The 17401-nt window shown below is 40.1% G+C and overlaps 2 protein-coding genes and 1 pseudogene across 3 annotated transcripts; 2 read left to right on the top strand and 1 right to left on the bottom strand.

Moving 5' to 3' along the window:
- Positions 1-202: 202 nt before the first annotated feature.
- LOC149051489 (uncharacterized) lies at positions 203-5744 on the top strand. Its single transcript, XM_089186285.1, has 6 exons — positions 203-1921; positions 2362-2435; positions 2767-2936; positions 3409-3685; positions 4584-4763; positions 5598-5744. Exons 3-4 carry the CDS (start codon positions 2806-2808, stop codon positions 3587-3589), a joined length of 312 nt encoding a protein of 103 aa, XP_089042411.1. The 5' UTR covers positions 203-1921; positions 2362-2435; positions 2767-2805; the 3' UTR covers positions 3590-3685; positions 4584-4763; positions 5598-5744.
- On the top strand, positions 5681-12026 carry LOC149051488 (uncharacterized; annotated as a pseudogene). The gene is made up of 6 exons (XR_016180396.1): positions 5681-5745; positions 6459-6697; positions 8464-8507; positions 10760-10819; positions 11187-11572; positions 11654-12026. The product of XR_016180396.1 is annotated as an uncharacterized LOC149051488 (transcript).
- A 2972-nt stretch (positions 12027-14998) lies between these two features.
- LOC149051487 (uncharacterized) lies at positions 14999-16921 on the bottom strand. The gene has a single exon (XM_089214337.1). It carries the CDS (start codon positions 16919-16921, stop codon positions 14999-15001), a length of 1923 nt encoding a protein of 640 aa, XP_089070463.1.
- Between the last annotated feature and the right edge of the window lie 480 nt (positions 16922-17401).

The raw sequence follows: 17401 nt of genomic DNA, 5'->3' as shown, positions 1-17401 counted from the left end.
ATCTTATGACCTATTGTTTTTCTCGGAAAATTAGCGGAAGAGAAATTACAGGAGTCTGGAAGCTAGCTAGGTTGGTGACCGCTGACTGAATTACAGGAACTTTTCAAAGATGGCGCGAAATGTCGGAGAGTGATGTGAACACATCACTAAACTAAAATGGTTTGTTAGTCGTTTTAGTTCTCAGCGGTAGAATTTCGCCAAAATTGGTATGTATTGCCATACATGGTAAAATTTCCTTTGTCATGAATCTTTTATTTAGCACATGGTATGTAATTTTACGACATGATTTAACCAAGAGTTTCATTCCACTACATATATCTAACCCAAGGTATCTTTCTGGGCTGGAATGTGGGAAATGGTGTGGTACTGTGTGTTAACTAACTTTGTAGGTGTAATTTTCAATAGTTTGTCTGAGTATGTCAGGGTAGCTGAGTGAGGCTGATAAGTTACAGTGTTTTGCCTCTTTTATCTTAAACAAGGTCATTAAGTGAAGCAATTTTGTCTCATTTCTTAACTGACCCAAGATCTGTTTGCTAATTCTCCCCACTAGTTTAAAGACGTTTCCTTGTGCATTTGTTATAGGAATTTTTTGTTAGGTCAAGATAACTTTTTTCATTACCCTTTTGTTGAATATTGTTTAGATATTTTAGGAAGAAGTTACATCATGTTAATTACATCTGGGAGTTTAAGGGTTAAACAGCATGATGTGATACACTGCTACCTAAATTTCCCTTAAGTTCGAAATATCCAGGACTTAAGCATTCCCTACAAATTTGTTCAAACTGCAGCTTTCACTTCTGCAAATTTTGACAAGTACTAGTTAATCTTTAATTTAATAAGACTGAAGGGAAAATGAAATTTTTGATTAACTTGAAAAGTGATTGATAAAGAAACATTGAAACTTCACCTTACTCAAACTTTTTTTTCCACAAGCCTGGTGTAACCAATGTGCCAGCAATAAATTTTAGATAAGTTTAATTTCCTGATGACTGGACTGAACTCTTCTATTTACATGCCATTGCTAGTGATTTCTTAGTAAAGTATTACAAACATAATACATCAAGAACAGAATGACTAATTACAAGATTGGAAATAACACAGGAAATACAAGTTCAGCAGTACTGTAACATGAAATATGTATAACAAAGACAACACTAATAATATATGAAACATGGGTCACTAGACGAAAGAGCAATTTACCTGATGATTTTGGAATATGGCTGGCATAACAGTGTACTTGCAATTACCTTTTAACTCAAGCTCACACCTGTTTTATTTGCATGATCCGCGTAAAAGTCAAACTTATATGGAGAGTTGCGTGGACTGGGGCTTAAGGAGGGAGATTGGTTTCTACACCTGGTGTCTTCTCTTGATTTTCTGAGCTGGAAGATAAAGTCTTGTAAGGAAGCTGTGCTCCAAGGAACAACACCCCCCCTTGATCTTATCCAGTTTTATTGTTAGGTCCAAAGAAGTGAATTTATCTCACATCTGTGTGAATAAAAATATGTAATTGTTAATTTGCTGGTCAGAGTTTATCAAGCAGTGAAGATGATGACATTGCCTGAAAACAAAAACCAAAAGTAAATCAGAAGAAGAAGAAGAAAGGAAAAAACATTATTTACTCAGGTTATGTTTTAGGGTGAACACCAACAGTTTTGAAAGGAACAGATGTTGAGACTCTACACAAACTGTTATACCTCTGTATTGGTTTTAATGGTTTCAATGTACATGTAAGCTAGGTAGTTGTGCTATACAGTTTTCTTGTCAATTCCCACTGCAATTTGCATTATTACGGAAACAGGGTGTAAAAAGATTCACATAATTATCTGTACAACATCACAATGATGTCCTGACCCTATTTCTAAATTAATTTTACATCTATTTTAGTTTCTGATGAAGATCCTCTTCCTCCAAAAATCAGGTATGTGATTTGTTTCTTGAATTTTGTTCCCTTCCATACAGTTGTAGTTAATCCTTTAACTCTCAGAAGTGATTAACATGAAACCTCTCCCTATAATATCTACACATTATTCAGTAAACAGGTAATGAAAATATTTAAACTTATCAGGTAGAAGCCACTATCTTGATCTAGCACCAAGCTCTCATAACTAATTTAGAAGGAAATGTGTAGCAGCTAGAGGGGAGAAATAGCAATCAGATCTTAGGAGGGTTAAACCGTTGGACCCTAGTATCACCCCTGAATCAAGAATCGGGGAAATGGTCACCAACTATACAAGCTCTTGATTATTAAACAAATTCTCCTTGTCAGCACCTTAGAAAATGCATAGAGAACAGTATGAAGAATATGCATACTGATGTCAGGTTGTATTCAGAACCTGGTTCTCTTTCATGCACTTTCAGAAAAGCCACATCAGTAAAGAAGGAGGAGAGTTCAAAAGCTAAGAAAAATAGAAGACCAATCAGTTTGGACTCAGGTAAGGAAATTATGTCGACTTATTGAGGCTACGCCATACTTTTTACATGAAAGGTGATGTGGAGACTTTATCTTTATGGGAATTTTGATTCATCTTTTTTTACAAGTATATTTTTAATTTTTATAAGATTTACAGTTTTAGGTTAAAAAGAGTTCTCATCACATTGCTGCTCAGTTGACTGTGAATTGGTATTATTGCGAGAAATTAGAAAATTGATCACTCTTAAGAGTGCAAATTTTCAGCTTGATCCAGAGCTTTAAGCCTACAAAATGATCATCCCTTAATTCCCTGTTGAACCATCAATCATTTTCTTTGTTTTCATTTCCCACAGACATCTGACCCAAAGTGAATAGAAAAGAAGAGTATAAAAATGGGAGAGAAAAAGAAGGAAGAGAAAATGGGAATGTCAACCATCATACAACAGCAACCATCAAAGAAAAGAAAGGAAGACTTCTCAGAATCAAAGTATGAGGTTAAAAGCCTTCCCCTGAGAAGAAAAAGGTTTGTAAGCCTTTTGATTACCATACTTTATTGTTGCAAAATTAATCATTACTATTAATACTTAATTGAACCAGCTACCCTGATACTAGAATGGATTGGATCTGATATGATTGCATGTGTAAGGTACTGTATGTAAACCTGTCCTACTATGACACATTACTAACAATACTTGCAACAAAACATTACTTACAATACTAACACTACTCAAAATACTACCATTACTTTACCTAGAATTTATACAAAAGCAGTAACAATAGTGACAAAACTTTTAGGTACATTCTTGGTGATTTTAACTTTGACAATCCAGGAGATGTTACCACTTTGTCTCCATTTTTCAAAGCAGCAGTGTCTTTAATTATCAACATTCCTATTTGGGACAACTCTTGCCTTGTGAGGACAACTCTTTGCTGTTAGAATATTTGATATACATGTAACTTTTATTCACTTCAAATTTTATCCATGGACATTTCAGGAAGTACCCAACTCCTGCCAGCAATCTGGCTGCCAAAGCTGCCACACATCCAGAAACTCCATTTAAAGACTCAAAACCAAGTCCAAAGAAAACTGGTACTCTGAAAAAGGAAAAAAAGATGTTAGTAAGGAAACTCCAACCCAAGGAACACCAAGGTGTCAAAATCAGAGGAAGTAATTGAAGTTCCACCCTCATCGGAAAAGAAAAAATCTGGCTACCATGGTTTTATGGCAAGAGATGGTCCTTAAGGGCACTTGGTTCAAAGGAAATCCCTCAGGTAGGTTTCAAAGACCAAGATCTGATTGTTGATTCTCCCCTCTAGCTGCTTTCTGTAAATAAATAATGAGAGTTTGTTGTTAGATCATTATAACAACTACATGCACTTGATAAGTTTTAGTATCCTCATTATATGTTTGCTGGATAATCTATGGATATTCTCAGGAGAAGTTACATGTTAATTTCTTCTGGTAGTTAAATTATTATTATCTCTCAAAGCTCTTTATGGTTTGTTTTCCATCCTTTCAAATTTTAATGAGAGATGCAAGACAAAGGAAAATGAAGATTATTAGAATTAAGGCTTATTTGGAAAATCTGTAGATACAGTTTACACGAAAAAATTGTGAAATGCGTGCTTTGATTAACCCTTTTACTTCTGAGATGTCAATAGTAATTCTCCTTACTGTCTGTCATACAATTCTTGTAATGTTAGTTTGGAGAATTTGGTCTTGGATCAACTAATAATCCCCTGCTTGATTATTTATTCTTATCACTTGTCTGCATGATATTATATTGATATTGTAAGGAGAAGTTCTGTCTTGGTCACTCATGGGAGTTAAAGGGTTAAACAAAAAAAATGTATTTTATCCTTTTACTCTCAGTTGTTGTTCAAATGTTGGTTCAATGTCAGTATCTGAGAAACTGCCTACCTACCCCTCCCCTAATACAACATTAACCCTTACTTGTAAGAAGTTGATAGTTGTTGGGTTAGGGGGAGGGGTGGGTGCGCAGATGCTGACATTGATTCCAAATGTTCATAGTGTATCTACAGAGTTTTTTTCATTTTTCACCATTTATAACTTTTCAGTGTGGACAGTATTAAGAGGCCTTCAAGGGAAGAATTAATTATTTGTCTGCTCATCTTGAATTATGCATGCACGTAATAATATAATTTTTAGGAAGCAGAAAACTGTTTGGATGGACTGACGTTTCTTATTACGGGAATCTTGGAAAGTATTGAGAGAGAGGAGGCAGCTGATTTGATTCAAAGATATGGTGGAAAAGTTACCCAATCAGTGAGCAAGAAAAAGAGTCAAGTTGTCGTGGGACAAGATCCTGGGAAGAGTAAACTTTCCAAGGTACATTGTAATGCACAGCTCAAAAGAGGAAGAAAAAAGAACTGTGAACGTAAACATAGTATTAGCTGCACCTTTTCCCTAAATTTTTGTAACAAATCCGGGTGCAGCTTCTAGCAAAAACACTTGGGAAACTTTCCACAAATTTGCATAAATTAACACAATTTATTGACTTTTTTTAAGTCTGTATAGAAAACTAACAAGAACTGAGAAATTTACCATGATGGAAATTTATCATTTTCTTTTTGTTGTTGGCCTCTAAAAGAGTTTCTTTTTTTTTCTTTTTTTTTTTCCTATGAGCATAAACTTAGACTGTGGAGTTTGTTAAATGTTTCTTTGTTAAGAGACCCTTTAACTGGTTTAAGGTTTTATTTCCTTCCTTGAATAGCTAAACATTACTTGGCAAGAAACCTGTGGTTTCTTTGTTGTTGTTGTTTTTGTAGTTGTTTTTTTTGTGCAACTGATCCCATAATTTGTTAATCCTCATTTCCCTTCTTCCATATACTTAATTTACAGTGTCACTCAGTCTGTCTGTCTGTCTGTCCGTCTGTCTGTCTGCTCTTTTGTGTATGTTCATTCTTCCAATTACTGTCTTTCTATCTGTCACTTATTCTCCTTGTTCTCCTCCGTCCAGTCACCCACACGTCAGTTTTACCACAACTCTAAATTCCACCTTTAGGTTCATCTCTTGGATCATTTTACTGTACTTCTACCTGTAGACTTGTTTGTGTTACTTAAATTGAGTTACAAGAAAGTACAGTTTTCTTGTTTTTTATTGCTTTATTTTTTTAATCTACATAAGATTTTGACAGTAAAGGTAATCTTTTTTTTGTGCAGGAGAACCAAGTCTGTTATGGGTAGACAAATATCAGCCTTGGGTAGTGAAGCAGATTATTGGTCAGCAGGGTGATGAGAGCAACATGAGAAAGCTGATGAACTGGGTTGAGAGACTGGGAAAAGAACAGAAAGAAACCAGCCTCTAAATGTGAGTACACATTGATTGTCAAGATGCTTTTCCCTCAAATACATGTACATGTAACTTCTCTTCAGGCAAGCATGCAAACGGTTCAGGCAAACTGTCATAGAAAGCAGATGAAAAAGTTTGGGTTGTAACCAGATAGGAGGACCTTTCTAGGAGGGAGGGGGGAAGAACCAATTCTCCTAGTCACCTGATGCTACTGAAATTAACATAAGCAAAGGCAAGGTTAGACCTGTGGCTCTTGTGCTGACTTTACCTCTAACCCTTTATCTCACATGAGTGACCAAGACAGGATTTCTCCTTACAATATCAATACAATATCAATCAGACAAGTTGTGAGAATATAGAAAAATATCAATCTGGGGATAATTAGTTGATCCAATACCAAATTATCCAAATCATAAGAATTTTATGGCAGACAGTAAGAAGTACTAGTGAGCTGTTTGGAGTAAGTTCAGTGGATGAACCTCACCTTAATCAAAAGATATTTTACATAAGACCTTAAATTGAGTTGTAATGCAAATGTCGTCTAGCTGTTGGCTAAATACCTTTCACATTGAATCCAGATTGTTTCTTAATTCCCACATTCAGAGATACAATTTTTTAAACAGCTGTAACTTATGAACTTTTATGAATTTATTTTACTCGACAGTCACTTATACATGTAGTTAGTATGTTAGTAGTGGAATCACAGTTTTAAACCTTTTTATTTTGCACAGCTTTCTTTTACAACAAAGACCAAGATGGGTCGTCCTTTATGGCAGCTCTTCTGTCCGGTTCCCCAGGAGTTGGAAAAACAACAACAGCTACATGTACCCTGATTTGTGAAGAGCTGGGTTTTACGTACATTGAAATGAATGCCAGTGACACACGAAGCAAAAAGACCTTGGAAGAACACATTTCTCAGTCACTGAACAATAAAACCATGGATGGCTTTCTGACAGATTGTCAAATTTCTGTAAGATTTGGAATGACTTTGATATTATTAAAGATACTTCAGGAATTATCCTGTCTTACTTAACTGATTTTCCTCTATAGTTAATTTATTACATTTCAGATTTCATTTTTCCTTGTATTTTTGGTCGTATTCGCTATACAATAACTTTTTGCTAAATTTCGCCTCAGGTCATTTCTTTTCACTCACCCGTCGAATTAAAGCTCTATTGGTCAACTTTTCCTAAAAAATTTGTCAAGTTTCCAGGCCGACAAATCGCCTGCATCTTTAATAAGAAAATTTCCTTCACTATGCGTTCAGTATGTGTGTGTCTCATTTTTCCCTGTCCTGTCAAGACCTCTCGTGTATGGGCGGCCGTCACCACCAAAAATACAAGGATGTCAAATAGATCAGCAAATACAAAGATGGCTTTAGGATCAGTTGTAGGATAGTATAGTTAGTAAAGGAATGGCATAGCTAAATTATAGACAGTCTAGTTTTCCTTAGTGAAACAGAACGCCATAAACATGAATAGTTTAGCCAAATGAGAAACGGTCTAGTAGCCCATGTTGAGTTGGAACATGAGATTGTGAAATGGACTAGCTCAATTACGAATAGCTTAGCACTCATTCGCAATACAGTACTCAAATGGTGTAGCGTTGCGTTAAACGGCTCAGGGTAACGTCGAGTAGCACAGCCTATGTACAAACGGTGTAGCGTTGCGTCAAATGGCTTAGCGTAATGTTGAATGGTACAGCGTACACACATATGGTGTAGCGCTGCGGGAAATGGCTCAGCGTAATGTCGAATGGTACAGCGTACATAAAAACAGTGTAACGTTGTGTGAAATGGCTCAGAGTAATGTCGAATGGTACAGCGTACATACAAACAGTGTAGCGTTGCGTGAAATGGCTTAGCGTAATGTCGAACAGTGCAGCGTACATACAAACAGTGTAGCGTTGCGTGAAGTGGCTTAGCATAATGTCGAATGGTACAGCGTACACACAAACAATGTAGCGTTGCGTGAAGTGGCTTAGCATAATGTCGAATGGTACAGCGTACACACAAATGGTGTAGCGTTGCGTGAAATGGCTCAGCGTAATGTAGAATGGTACAGCGTAGACACAAATAGTGAAGCGTTAGGTCGAATAGCTTTGCAAAACATCAGACGCTCTATCTGAACATTAAATTGCTTAGTATTACTTGAAATATTTCGATGTTGTGGCGAATCGTCGTGGCGTGACGTGAAGGCCATGCCATTCCTTTATTAGCTATGCTATCCTGCAACTGATCCTTAAGCCATCTTTGCTGATCTATACGACATCCTTGTATTTTTGGTGGTGACGGCCGCCAAGGCATCTCGCCGAAACCACCAAAAATACAAACCGCAAATGGAACAGCGATCTGCTGGGGGCATGACGTCATCGAATGTGAAGACTGGCGCGAAACCATTACATAGTGTAGTCGCTGTGTGGAAGAGTCTTCACTTCGCCTTGCCGTAAAGCAGAGCCAATTCGGTAAGTTTCTCCTCTTTTTTTCCCTGCCGATATTGCATTTATTCGTTTTCGTTCATGATAGTGTTAATTAAAATAGCAAGACTGGATTCTACCACGGTTTACCGGCCTCCCGGTTTACCACAGTTTGCACGCGTTGGTGAGCCTGAATTTTAATAGTATTAAGTAGTGTTATGATGTGCATTAAATGTCGATTGCCGAGCTTTCATTTCTTTTCTTTTCTGACTCGCACTTTTCAAAGGGAGTTTAACTTCAACGGCTCTTTGAACATTGCAGGAGTACGTGAGAAGTTGGATTTTGTGTGTGCCCTGGACGCCATGGTAAGGAAACTGATATCCGTTATATTTTGACATTCTTCAATCAAACATGTGGTGTTTGCCGAAGGAACCTTTTTTCCGAGTTGGTTTTGAGCACATACATACCCTCCTTGATGAGGCAGGTCTGCCATAAAATTAGTAAGAAAACTTTCAGACATAAAAGAGGGTGGTAAAGGGAAAATGTGTAGAAAATATATCTAAGACATACTTAAAATTACTTCCCACCTTCGCGGGTGTCCTTCGGGAAAAATTCGTTCACGCGCTGGTTTCACTAAAATCCTAGCAAACTATATCTATCAGAAGAAAGCTTAATAACTGCAGATTACGATAAAAATATAATTTAATCGACTTTCCTTTGAGGCAGTGTCAAGAGCCGGTAAGGCGTGATCGGGTATCGGATGCTGTATCATGAGCAAAATGGCTGCACAGTCTCATTCACAAGGCATCAATTAACAAAAGTGTGTCAGGCTTTTTCGATATTCTGATTGGTTGTGTTAATATCGGCATCTTTAGTTGGAGTAGGTAGAAATATGCGAATCGTGTTGCGTAAATGGACGCCACAGGACAAATGTTTCAAATATCAAAATTTCCCGACACACCTTCGTTTGTCATTATTCCTGGGATGTTTCAGCGAAATGTGACGAAAATCGGTCAAATCTGTGTACCCTATAAATTCGCTCAAAATAGTGGTATTCCTCCTAAAATCAAATGCCAGATTTTAGCTCATAAAGGTTCGCAAACAACTAGCGCCACGCCAGGAGATTATCTGGCCCCAGGAAACCGCAAACCAATAGGACAACGGAACCTCCTGGCGTCAATTACTATGGATCAAGATTTCGCGGTAAAAGTAACCCATTGCAGACTTTTTTTTTCTTTTTTTTATCTCGATTGCTCAGTGGAGCGTTGTGGAGGACGACACAATAATGAGCAAAGTTGTCAAAGGCAAAGGAAAAACCCGCTGCAAAAATTAAAAAACTGCAAAGCTGAGGAGCAAGACAACGAATCGACATACAGCTTTCAAAATTACGATTCGAGGCGATTTTTAATGTTTTTGTATCAAGACTAGTACTTGCATAAAAAAAAGGAAACTTCGTTTTTAACATCATGTATGGCAAATGTTGGTTAGGTGGCGTTCTCTTTGTTCGAATCTGGGCGCCAGCGCGAAGCTCCGTTAGTACTAATCGCTTTCACAAAAGAATTTTGTTCTTTACTTGAAAGAGTGGTACTCTTTCTTTCTTCTTTGGGCCTGCCTTTTTCCTTTTTTTCTCCCAAGGACTTTCTTCCGCTGTTGATTTTTCCATGAGCAAAGATTTTTCCATAAACAAAGAGCTTCCACGTGTGAATTTTGGAAAGTGCGCGATGTAAACAAAATAGGGAAATAACATGAAAATCGAGCCTCAACATGAGCGGTTGCCGCGAAAATTCCCCCAGGGAACTCACCCAGGTCCGAGATAATGACACTTTCCTGATTTATTAACTTTTATTTGAAAATACGTTTTTCTACATAGCTCGGGTGCTTTTAAATATATCAGATATTTTTTCCATGAAAACATTTGATGGAATGTTTGTATTCAGTTTTGTCAAACAAAATAAAAATCGATTTTCTAGGTCTCTGAAGGTAGGAAGTAACCTTAAACTCACGATTTACAGCAAATCAAACATTCATTTGCCGTTTCACAGAAAATAATTTTACAAAATCACGCTTTTCGACAAAAAGTTTCATATTTCACTGAGAAAACAAGGGCTGATCACGAGTCACGAAAATGCCCTTTACCGCACTCACAAAACCATTAGAAATGTACATTCTTAGAACGATTGAAAAAGCGAGTACTAGCTTGAATTGTAAAAGACACAAACACAAACTTTGCGGTAGCTTACCGGAGGAGCTTTCTTCCAGTTGATATGATTGTTTACTTACGCTGTAACCTAAAAGTTGTTGAACAGCCTCCTCGTGGTACTGATCAGGCTTCAATAAGTCATGACGAAGCAGCCGCCAATGAAGAGTGAGTTTCTTAGCCATGTTAAAATTACAGATTATTTAGGTGGCGCTGAAAAGTTTCTCAAGTGCGTCTAAGGGAATGAAACGCCAATCCTGTGTCGCTTTCTTTGCACTAACCGTGTGTACATCCATTCTACTCTGCTGTTGCCGTCATACACTAATTGACAGTTGATTGTAACATCATGAACATTACATGAAAACTTCTACCATTCCGCTAAAAGCCCCCTCAAATAGTTGTTCCTCGCTATCTACCTAGGGAACCTGTCCCGTACGAGGAGCATATGAGAAATGCTTTAGAGGAAACATTTAAAGCTATGTAAGTACAAATTGATAGAGTTATGCTTGGTACATTCTGCTTGATTGTCTTTTCCGTACCCTACAGTGTAGTTGGTGTTAGTGTGTATGAACTTTTGCTATGATATCGTTTTAAGGGAAGGAAGGGGGAAATTAGGCGTCCGTCCAATGATACAATGTGCTAAGCACAACCTTTTATGTGCAGAGATCCGTTGGTTGATTTTACTACTTTGACTTTGGCACTCAACTATTAGTGTAAGAAGCTAAATACAATCGGGCCGACTGCTCGTTAGTAGACCGGTTTAATGCAGGTGTTACCGGCATACTTTTGGGAATTATTCAAAGTTCACGGGCGTTGCGCCTCTTTGATCATTTCAAATTTATTTCAGGGCTACTTGTGACGAGCCTGTTACAGTCTTAGCGGAGTTCAGGCGAAGGTTACAGCGAGGGCGAATGCTTGACCTTCAAAACGACTCTGAACTGTGTGAGGGAAAGACCACGGAGTTATTTGTCTCTCGTTACCGCCTCTTCGATGATGCTATGGAAGAGATATTGAGGGATGATCCGCCAGCGATTGATTTCAGTGTACCTTTAGAGGTGATCTTCACCGGCGAGGGCACTCAAGATTATGGTGGTCCAAGGCGGGAATTTTTGGGCATGGTGATGCGCGAAATACGTGACAAGCTCTTCAAGGAAGAAAGAGAAGGCTACATCATTTTTGAGAAAAAAGAAGCACTAGACAAGAAACATTATTATGGAGCTGGCCTCTTTTTTGGTAAATATGCAAAGCCTACTGAGACACCTATGTCATTTTCACTTGAGCACACAAGAATTTCAATTTACCTTTTTATTGCAGGTTTCAGTTTGTTGCAAGGTGGTCCTACTTTCCTTGCTGAAGACCAGCTTCAGCGAATCTTCAAAAAAGATGATTTGACTAATCTGGGGGAAGCAGAAACCCAATTTCGGGTAGGACTCGAGAGATTCGGACTCGTTGAGGTAAGATTTCACAGTGACCGGTTGTAACTGATGGTCTAGTCTTCACCCTTTACGTAGGCAAGAAAACCAAAACAGTGGAACCTTACAATACCGACTCTCGCTAAATACGGACAGTTTCTCTTCAAGCGCTTCCGACGAAAAACCCCACACATTTCTTTTACATGTGATAGGCAGTTGTTTAATCCCCTTTGGATCTCTGCAGTCTGGGAGCAGGTCTAAAAATGGCTAGAGAAGAATAGGGACTGTACACGGCAAAAAAACATGCGTTCATTGTTAATTTTCCGAAATGGTGAATGACTGAGAAATTCAACATTAAACTGACGTTTTCCGATATCGGAAAACGTGCGGCAAATTCATTGTTCACCCTCAGTAAAACTTGGGAAAAACACGAAGTTCATCGCAAGTTATCCAGCACCAGGAAAATACCAATGAATAGCCTGTTCACCTGAACGTTTTTCTATAGTTTTCCCGTGCGCGCAAACAAGGCATTTTCCAAGCGTTTTCCCACAGAATAACTAACGGTGAATGCCATGAAAACATGATGTTTGTCGATTGTTTTCCTGCTCCACGAAAACGCTATTGTATAGCTTGTTTTCCTGAACATTTTACTCAAGTTTTCCCGAGCGTGCGATCGCTGCATTTTCCGAGCGTTTTCCTCGCAGAATTACCAGTGGTAAATGCCATGAAAACATGATGTTTGTCGATTGTTTTCCTGCTCCACGAAAACGCTAGTGTCTAGCTTGTTTTCCTGAACGTTATTCTATAATTTTCCCAAGCGTGCGAACGTTGCATTTGTCGAGCGTTTTCCTGCAGAATTGCAAACGGTAAATGCCAAAAAAACAAGAAAATCGTCGATTGTTTTCCTACTCCACGAAAACGCCACTGATAGCTTGTTTTCCAGAACGTTTTTCTACAGTTTTCCCGAGCGCGCGATTGCTGCATTTTCCAAGCGTATTCCCAGATAATTACTAATAGCATGAAAACATGATCTTTGTCGATTTTTTTCCTGCTCCATGGAAACGCTAATGTATGGCTTGTTCAACCGAAAGTTTTTCTCTACTTTTCCCGAGTACGCGAACGATACTGTTCTCACAGAATTACTAACGACCGTGATTAAGAAATGAAGATGTGCTGTTCGTCTCTTGTTTCCCTGCTCTATGGAAACACTTGTGAACAGCTTGCATTGTTTTCCTGTAGCTTTTTGTAGTTTAATTAAGCTTATTGAGTCATTTGAGTGGATTGGATCATTTCAGGCAGTTGGGTCACTTGCACTGATTGGGTCATTTTCGCTGATGGCCACATGTTAGGTTCTGCTGTTTCAGAAAGTAAATGTTATTTGGAATTATTGGGTCATCTGAAACAGTTAGGTCACTGGAACCAATTTGGTCCTTTGAGGCAATTCTGTCATTTGGGCCAGTTGGATCATTTGAGGCAGTTGGCTTTAATTGGCTGATTGGGTCATTAGAGGCAGTTGGGTCACTAGAACTGGTTGAGTTATTTGAGGCAATCCAGTCATCTGAACCAGTTGGTTCATTTAAGGCAGTTGGCTATTATTGACTGATCGGGTCATTTAAGGCAATTCAATCATTTGAGCTGGTTGGGTAGTTTAAGGCAATTCAGTCACTTGAGCTGCTTGGGTCATTTGAGGCAATTTAGTTATTTGAGCTGGTTGAGTCATTTGAGGCAATTCAGACATTTGAGCTGGTTGGGTCACTTGAGGCAATTCAGTCATTTGAGCCAGTTGGGTCACTTCAGGCAATTCAGTCATTTGAGCCAGTTGGGTCATTTGAGGCAATTGTGGTATTTGAGCTGGTTGGATCATCTGGGGCAATTCAGTGATTTGAGCTGCTTGGATCATTTGAGGCAATTCGGCCATTTTAGCTGGTTGAGTCATTTAAGGCAATTCAGTCATTTGAGCTGCTTGGGTCATTTTAGGGAATTTTGTCATTTGAGCTGGTTGAGTCACTTGAGGCGATTCAGTCATTTGAGCCAATTGGGTCATTTGAGGCAGTTGTGGCATTTGAGCTAGTTGGATCATTTGAGGCAATTCGGTCATTTGAGCTGGCTGGATCATTTGAGGCAATTCAGACATTTGAGCTGGTTGAGTAATTTGAGGCAATTCAGTCATTTGAGCTGGTTGGGTCATTTGAGGCAATTCAGTCACTGGAGCTGGTTGGATCATTTGAGGCAATTGTGGCATTTGAGCTGGTTGGATCATTTGGGGCAATTCAGTCATTTGAGCTGCCTGGATCATTTGAGGCAATTCAGTCACTTTAGCTGGTTAAGTCATTTGAGGCAATTCAGTCATTTGAGCTGCTTGGGTCATTTGAGGCAATTTAGTCATTTGAGCTGGTTGAGTCACTTGAGACGATTCAGTCATTAGAGCCAATTGGGTCATTTGAGGCAATTGTGGCATATGAGCTAGTTGGGTCATTTGAGGCAATTCGGTCATTTGAGCTGGCTGGATCTTTGAGGCAATTCAGTAATTTGAGCTGGTTGGGTCATTTGAGGCAATTCAGTCACTGGAGCTGGTTGGATCATTTGAGACAATTGTGGCATTTGAGCTGGTTGGGTCATTTGGGGCAATTCAGTCATTTAAGCTGGTTGAATCATTTGAGGCAATTCAGTCATTTGAGCCGCTTGGATTATTTGAGGTAATTCAGTCATTTTAGCTGGTTGAGTCATTTGAGGCAATTCAGTCATTTGAGCCAGTTGGGTCATTTCAGGCAACTGATGTATTTGAGGCAGCTGGATCATTTGAGGCAATTCAGTCATTTGAGCAGCTTGGGTCATCTGAGGCAATTTAGTCATTTGTGCTGGTTGAGTCTTTTGAGGCAATTCAGACATTGGGGCTGGTGTCGAAAACGTGCAAAAGCTAGCGTACTCACGATTTATTTCTTGGTTCGATTTTGCTATTACACTCCAATTAATTCTCTCTCACAACTCTCACAAAAAAACACATCACGTCTCCTTGTAAGCACGTGGAACAGCACCATATATGGGGCGATAAGACACGTGCTGCATACATGCGGTTTGGTTATGTAATAGATAAACGAAATCACTTATGTTTAAGATTAATAAATGTAACGTACAGTTTCCAACACCCTCCCCCATCTGACTTGGGAACAAGGCATATGTAAGTGGAACAGAGTCCATAACACAACAAGAAATAAGCATAAAAATAAAGTTTCTTTAGTAAACACATTCAAGTGTCTTGCTCGACAATGTCCTGTATTCGCTGACGTGCTGCCACAGCTGCATCTCGTCGCGGTCGGAACTCCAATGCAATTGGGTTCAAAGGTGGGTCATTACAAGGCAGAGGGTTTCGATCGCAGGACAACTCCAATGGATAGAGATGTTGGATTGGGCGTTCCATGAATCCTCTGCCTGCTCTTAATTTCGCTGCCCTAACAACACCATCACGACCACTGAATAATTCTTCTACTACCCCCATGGGCCACTGATTTCGGTTTCGCTCTTCATACTTAATGATAACAACATCTCCTACGGACAAGCTGTTAGGTTTGGTGTTGTGTTTAAGTTTATGCCTCTCTCTCAAAGCTCTAAGGTATTCTGTGGTCCAGCGACGCCACATTGTATCTTTGGTAGCTTTCAAGAATTTCGCACGTTTCCTCAAGTCACGGTCTTCGAGCCGATGTGGCTCGAACTCAGGTAAAATGTTAGCATTCAGAAACAGGAAGGAGTTGGGTGTTAGTGTAGGGAACTGCGGGTCATCCTCCACGTAACTAAGAGGTCGATGGTTAAGCGACACTTCGATGTCAAGGACTACTTCGCAGAGCTCGTCCCAGTCTAGCAGACCCTGACCCACAGACTTGTAGAATGAAGACTTAAATAAGCCAATAAGTCTTTCGAAGTGTCCTCCCCACCATGGTGCTCTACTCACGTTAAAGCGCCAAGTAATGGATTGGTCACTCAAAAATGAATGGAACTTCTCATCCTCCTTCACTTTCGTCAGCCACTTTGCCGCAGCTGTGAAGGTAGAACCGTTGTCCGAGTAGACAAGGGATGGTCGATCTCTCCTAGCGATCAGACGTTTAAAGCTCTTGATAAATTCGCTTGTTTCTAGGCTGGGAAGTACTTCCAGGAAGATTCCGCGGGTAAGACAACAGGAGTAGAGTACAACGTAGGCTTTCTTCTCTGGTTTGCTCTTGCCACTATACTTGACTGCTCCTGCGAAGTCCACCCCGATGACGTCAAATGGTGTGCTCCCTTCTGTACGTGACTTCGGTAGATCACCTGGCGGTGGGTCATGAAGGGGCTGAGCTTGGAACCTCTTGCATCCAAAACAGTGCTTCACTACTCTCTTAGCAAGCCGTCGAAGCCTTGGCACCCAGAATCTTTCTCGTACTTTAGCCATAGTCATGCTGACTCCCCCATGGAGAGTTACCCCGTGCGCTTGCTTCACTGTTTCCACTGTGAAAGAATTAGAATCTGGTAAGTAAATCGGATACTCACCCTGAATGCGTCCTCGGCATTCCAATACACCATCGGTGTTTAGTTGTAGATTCAGTTGTTCCTGGTCACTGGCAAACTTGACCGTCTTTGCCCCTTGGCTCTGCGCTCGCTTAATCCAGGACATTTCTTGTTGCTGAATTTCTTCCGTCGTAAGAGGTCCTATGATTCTCTTGGAAGGGTGACGAGAATTGTGATTGAACCGCAAGATCCATGCACAAATTCTCATGGCTTTACGCAAGCCGAACTTCTCGAGAACAGTGTCAAAGTCATTGTTTGCTTCAACACCGAGCGCAAAAAGTTCTCGTTGAACCTTCTTTTCTACGTTGCTGTCATCCGTCGCCTTTGTCACAATAGCAGGCCACTGGGATCGGTCGGATAACCACGGTGGACCTTTCCACCATAGCTGTGCTTCATTCACACTGCCACCTCTGCTCCCCAGGTCAGCAGGGTTTTCGGATGTCGGTACATGTCTCCACTGCGTGTTCGGGTGGCTCTGGATCTTTTTAACCAGATTAGCCACGAATTGGCGGTACTCTCCGTCATCGTTCAGCCAGTGTAGGGCTACAGTGCTGTCGAGCCAGCACTGTATATCCTCCGTCATACTGAAGCCTTCTAGCGCAACCCGCACATTCGTAGACAAGTTGACTGCCATTATGGCCTGCTACGAGCTCCAAACGAGGAATCGTCAGACTTTTCTTGGCAAGGCGGGATTTGGCGGCAATCAGACCCTGCGTCACGCCTGACGCCTGTGTAACCACAGCATAAACAGCAGCACACACACCGTGAATACTTGCATCACCAAATGCATGAAGTTTGATATTGTCGATCGGTTCCTGGTACTGAACAAGACTGAGTCGGTTGTGATCCACCGTAGAATTCACGGCAAGGTACGCGTTGCCTAGATCTGTTCCGGGGGACATTATAGTCCACCCGAAACGTGTACGCTCTGCTACTGGATCTCCTTTACGTCCGACCCGTAAACGATCACTCGTCCGTATCTTGGCAAAGTCATTAGCGCCGATAATCACGTGCACAGGTAAGCGGGCCTTGGTATCACTATCGTCCATCTTAACACCTCTCAGGTGAGGGTGATTTTTTACGAGGTCGGAATACTTTGGGTTGTCTAAGGTCA

This window comes from Pocillopora damicornis, chromosome 1, assembly GCF_964200805.1.
Source record: "Pocillopora damicornis chromosome 1, jaPocDami1.2, whole genome shotgun sequence".
NCBI classification, from domain to species: domain Eukaryota; kingdom Metazoa; phylum Cnidaria; class Anthozoa; order Scleractinia; family Pocilloporidae; genus Pocillopora; species Pocillopora damicornis.
This window is presented reverse-complemented; position numbering and strand designations above follow the sequence as displayed.